The 5,811-nt window shown below is 40.4% G+C and overlaps 1 protein-coding gene across 1 annotated transcript; it reads right to left on the bottom strand.

The window, feature by feature from the left end:
• Window positions 1-2,289: 2,289 nt before the first annotated feature.
• On the bottom strand, window positions 2,290-2,994 carry LOC128225952 (uncharacterized protein K02A2.6-like). The gene has a single exon (XM_052935846.1). It carries the CDS (start codon window positions 2,992-2,994, stop codon window positions 2,290-2,292), a length of 705 nt encoding a protein of 234 aa, XP_052791806.1.
• Between the last annotated feature and the right edge of the window lie 2,817 nt (window positions 2,995-5,811).

Below are 5,811 nucleotides of genomic sequence, written 5' to 3'. Positions count from 1 at the left end.
TTCAAATATGAAGTCATAACATCATATATATCAATAAAATATTTCCATAATATTTTAAACTGTTTATGTTTTTCATCATAAAAATATTGTTTCAACAGTGCGATCATTGATAAACAATACACATTTTGTAAAGATATTAAATTAATTGATCTTTATTTGATAAAATTAATCACAAATAGCAGCTATTAATTAGCGACACTTCTCCAGCGTCATTTAATTAAGCACATTAATTTACAATGCCTCTTGACGGGTAATCTCTAATTATACGCTAATCTTTCCGGCGGGTGCCTATCGCGTTGTGGATAACGACGTCCTTCGACCTGGGGCGGTTCATTATTATTACTAACATCTGGGGCTAATTGCTCTGAATGTTGTGAATCTGGTAGTGTATTGAAATACCCCTGACCGCGAGTTAATGGCATTGATCCTGTTAACTCTGGTATCTCAGTTTGAGCCTGACTTTGTTCTATTTCGGTGGGCCGTAACTGATCAATGTGTCGTTTCCATGTGGCATTTCCAACAAGTACTTTATACATCAAGGGGCCATCCCTTGATACCACCGTCCCTGTAACCCATTTCTCTTTCACGCTCGGCCTATAATCGCGCGCATGTACGCTTTGACCTAACTCAAGCTCCCTAAATGTTTGTTTTCCTGCTAATGACAATTTCATTTGTTTGTCTTGAACACATCGCTTTGTGTCCGGCCTGAGCAAATCGAGCCTAGTCCTAATTTTTCGACTGAAAAATAGTTTTGACGGTGTTTCGTTGGTTGTGGAATGCACAGCTGTGCGGTATGATAATAGAAAATTACTGAGTTTCAAGCCGAAAGCGTCAGTTTCGCCATCCATAGCTCGCATAGCAGATTTAAATGTAGCATTGAACCTTTCAACGAGACCATTTCTTGATGGTTTTGCCGGGGCTGTTTCGATATGCATTATGCCATTACTTTGCATGAATTTTGCAAAACTATCAGAAATGAATTGAGGTCCATTGTCTGTAACGCATTGTTTCGGAAGACCGTATCTTGAGAATATAATTCGCAATTCATTTATCGTGCGTTCGGCAGTAGTCGATTTCATTTCTATAACTTCTGGCCATTTGCTATGTGCATCGACAATTACCATAAACATTCGTCCTAAAAATGGGCCAGCAAAATCGACGTGTATTCGTTCCCAGCTAGAACTCGGCCATTCCCACGGATGTAGGTAAACATGTGCTGGCTGTCTTTGTTCCATCTAACACCCATTACATCTTTTGACCAGAGATTCAATGTCACTATCAATACCGGGCCACCATATGTAACTTCTAGCCAGTCCTTTCATTTTGACAATCCCAGGATGCCCTGAATGAACTGTGTCTAATACCTTAGACCGTAATTTGATTGGAATTACTACCCGGTTTCCCCACATCAAACAACCATGATGAATTGCGAGTTCATTCCTACGCGAGAAATAGCTTTTCAACAGAGGGTCATTAAGCTTTTCGTCCCAGCCGTTTTCTACATAACTGAAAACACGCGATAACAAACGCTCGCGCTGAGTTTCTCTGCGAATCTGAGAACTTGTGACCGTTAACTGATCAATTTGAGAGGTGTAAAACACTTCTTTAATATCATTGTCATAATTTTCGGCGGTGTACGGCGCCGGCAATCTAGACAAGCCATATACCTTCTTATGTCGCTTAGTATTCTTGTACTCAACATCGTAATGCAATCCCGACAAGTATAACGCATATCTTTGAACACGTGCTGCGGTGGTAACCGGTATGCTTTTACCATGTTAAAAATCGAAGTGAGTGGCTGGCAATCTGTCACTAGAGTGAAATGTCTGCCATACAAATACGTGTAAAAACTTTTTACTGCCCAGTAAATCCCTAACGCTTCTTTGTCTATTTGCGCATACTTACGTTCCGTCTTTGTCAAGGAACGCGACGCGAATGCTATTGGCCTTTCGGAGCCGTCCGGCATAACATGTGACAATATACCGGAAATACCGACAGGGGATGCGTCCGTTGCGAGCCGTACCGGAAGTTCCGGATTGTAATGTGTTAGCACGGGCTCTGATGTGATCAAGCGCTTCAAATCATTAAACGCCCTGTCACATTCATCTGACCATTTATACTTTTGATTTTTCTGGAGAAGTGCGTTTAATGGACTTACAACGGTTGCAAGATTTGGCAGAAATTTGTGATAGTAGTTTAAAACCCCAAGATAAGCCCTCAATGAAGTTACATCATGTGGTACAGGTGTGTCGAGCACCGACTGAATCTTGTCATTACATTTCCACAATATTATTTTATCAATGTCATGACCACAATATGTAACATTGTCCTGAAAGAATTGACACTTATCTTTGTTAATCCATAATCACTCAAGCGTGATAACACTTTTTCAAGGTTTTCGTGGTGCGATTGATCACTGTCCCCTGTGACAATCATGTCATCCAGTATACACTGTACTCCCGGAATTCCCTGAAGTATTGTGTCCATTGTGCGCTGCCATATCGCTGGAAGTGAGGAAATTCCATACACAGACCGGTTATAGCGGTATAGTCCCCGATGTGTATTGATTGTCAGTAACTCCTTGCTGTCGTCGTCGACCTCCAAGTGTAGGTACGCCTGGCGTAAATCCAGTTTCGTGAATTTTTGTCCCTGTGACAGATTAGCGAAAATGTCATGAACACGTGGAAGTGGATATTTGTCAACCTTCAGCGCCTGGTTGACCGTGACCTTGAAATCTCCGCAGATCCTGACATCTCCCGTTGATTTCAAAACAGGTACGATTGGTGTAGCCCATTCGCTGGTATTTACTTTCGTTATTATCCCTTGTCTTTCAAGGTTGTCAAGTTCTTTCTCGATTTTTGGTTTCATTGAAAACGGAACCGACCTTGCCTTCATGAACTTGGGTGTGGCATCGTCTTTCAGCGTTAATTTCGCACTGAAGCCTTTAGCGTGACCAATACCGTCGCTGATTACAGACTCATATCTATTCATCATATTCGCAAAACGATTTTTTTGTGATTCAATGTTATTGACGCGCATAACGCTAGTCCAGTCAACATTAATCTCACTCAACCAGTCTCTCCCAAATAAGGATGGTTTGTTGCCTTTCACTACACAAAGCCTTAAATTCTTCGTTTGGTTGTTGTAGTCAACACGCACTACTGCAGATCCTACTTGCTGTATTGTTTCCCCAGAATATGAGTGTAGCTTACAGTAGGGTTTGTCCAGTTTGATATTTCCAAACAATTGTTTTATGTTTTGTTCTGAAATAATGGTAACTGCAGACCCAGTGTCTAGTTCCATTTCAATTTGTTTTTTATTGATGACTGGATATAGAAGAATTCTCGATGTTCTTTCGCTGGTCACTTTGTTTATGGCATACAGACTGTCATTTTTCGTTTCGTCAATTACGTTCACATTTCTGGGGTTTGGACAGACAGTCTTAATGTGTCCCTTTTCATTGCAACTATGGCAAATTGCATTCTTTAGTCTACACTTGTCAGACTGGTGGTTTGATTTACCACAATATATGCACCGTGTATTGGAATATTTCCCTTTTTGTTGTGGCATCAATGTCACGTCTTTACGGTATTGTCGTTTACTCGGTGGCTTCTTTCCTATTTCGTTTACATTTGAACTTCCTGATGCCGTATAATGTAATTCAGTTCCGTTTTTGCAAGCTGTTTCCATCGCAGTGGCGATTTCAATTGCTTTTTTCAAGCTTAAGTCAGCCGTTGACAATAGCTTACGTTGTGTCGCTTCATCCTTCAACCCACAAAAAAACCTATCACGTAATGTGTTTTCGAGATTATCATTGAATTCACAATGTTCTGCTAATCTCCTTATAGCGGCTGTGAAATCACAAATAGATTCACCTGTCGCCTGATTACGTTTATGAAAACGGAACCGTTCCGCAATCACTAGAGGTTTGGGAAATAACTGTGTCTTCAATAATTGACAAAGTTCCTGGTACGTCTTCTCTGCTGGCTTTTGGGGTGACGTTAAATTTCTCAACAATGCATACGTCTTCTCCCCCAACAGAGTTCATAAAGCGGCAACCTTTTTCTCGTCCCCAATACTAATTACTACAAAGGTCATCTCTAAACGCTCCTCATATGAAATCCATGATTCACTGTCACTGTTGAATGCGTTTAAAGTTCCAATTAAACCTGAGTTCGCCATCTTAATTATTATCCAGAATTTCACGCACAAATGGATAAAATTCCCGAAATAATAGTACGTTTTAGTTAAACATCCTCGTCGCCAATATGTTGTGTTTACAACAAGAAATAACAACAGTTTTACGGTTTATTACTAGTACTTGAGAACAGTCATTGAGAACTGAACTACTGTGATAGCATGCAGCATGTAGTAGTACAGAGGCGTGGCTTATCAGCAAGAGGTGTCGCTATTGGCTGAAGTTAAATACACAACAGTCCCGAGTTACAGTTACAGTTATTTCCCGTTGTTAGTTAAACAACCCGATCATGTTCATTCTACCGGACCCAAAATGACCCGACCCAAAATCACTCAGATTTGGTCTAATGACCCGATTGGTTGACAGTCATGTTGAATGTTCAAGTTGGCGAACAAATCGACAAAAGATCGTGAAATCTCCCAAGTTGGATTTAAAACATCAAACAGTAGATTATTACAATTGATTAGTATAACAAACAAATTGAGTTATGAATTATCAACTAAAAAACATCTTCACCTTGTTATTAAGACATGCTGTAATAAACGCAATATCAATGTCGCCTTATACATTTTTCGAGAAATGTATAAGGAGAAAAGTAAAAACCTATAGCGAAGTTATCCACGATTCAAAGTAAAACTACTAAGGAAATATGTTGACTTAAATGGCAATCAAGAATCACCTCATTTCGCTGTGTGCCCTAAAACAACAGGTTTGAGATCAGTACACGTTATGTCAAAATAATGTTAAATCCGGACATCAATAACATTCAAAATGCCTTACACAATGGCTAAATTATTTGCAAAAACATGCTGGACACTAGGCTAGCCCGTCTGTTATTAAATTCACTTTAGATCAACAATACCAAGTAAAATTAAATAACACTTTAAACTAGTTGAACACTTTTTAATTGTTAGTCACTATCAAATTTCATCTTTCACTTTATATAAACTTCTTATGTATTCAATCATTGGTGGGGTCAGTAGACTTTCGTTTCACCATGGAAATTGTTTAGTATTTGATGTTCCTCTGTGACCTCCACTTCAATTGATCTATAGATGTGCGTACCTTTCGTTATATTCTATTAAACTCTTCCGGGGTTGCTTGCATCGCGCCAGGCGTTCCCACTACCGCCCGTGTTACCCTTTTTATTCCTGCATATCGTCTAGGTGGCCGTCTCCCCGCTAGGTCCGCTCATAACCTATGTCTCCGGTCAGTCCCTTTGAGACTCCTTGGTATTGGCAGCCTAGGTGATGAGGTAATTACTGGTGTGTTTGGAGAGAGTGCATTGCATATATATAATTTGATATACGTCGTCTGTTGAACTTGGAAGTACCCCCTCGTCCTACACAAGTATATCGTCACTCCTGGCTGTCGAACTGTCAGAACTCTGGTTCCCAGCGTGGGTTTGCAAAGATGAGAGCTTTACGCTGGATTGAGTAAGTGAATCCAGTCCCTCGTAAATAACATTAGTAGGACCAGCTCTAAGAGGCTTGGCCGGTGACGCTCTTCCAACTTAAGGGCCAATAGGTGTCTTTTCGCAGGGCCGATTCTCGCGGAATCATATTGCCTATGTCTCATGTTCCCTAATTAATGTACCAGCTGTTCAGGTTCGG

Source organism: Mya arenaria, chromosome 3, assembly GCF_026914265.1.
Source record: "Mya arenaria isolate MELC-2E11 chromosome 3, ASM2691426v1".
Lineage (NCBI taxonomy): Eukaryota > Metazoa > Mollusca > Bivalvia > Myida > Myidae > Mya > Mya arenaria.
Note: the sequence above shows the minus strand (reverse complement) of the source record. Positions and strands in the feature narration are given on the sequence as shown.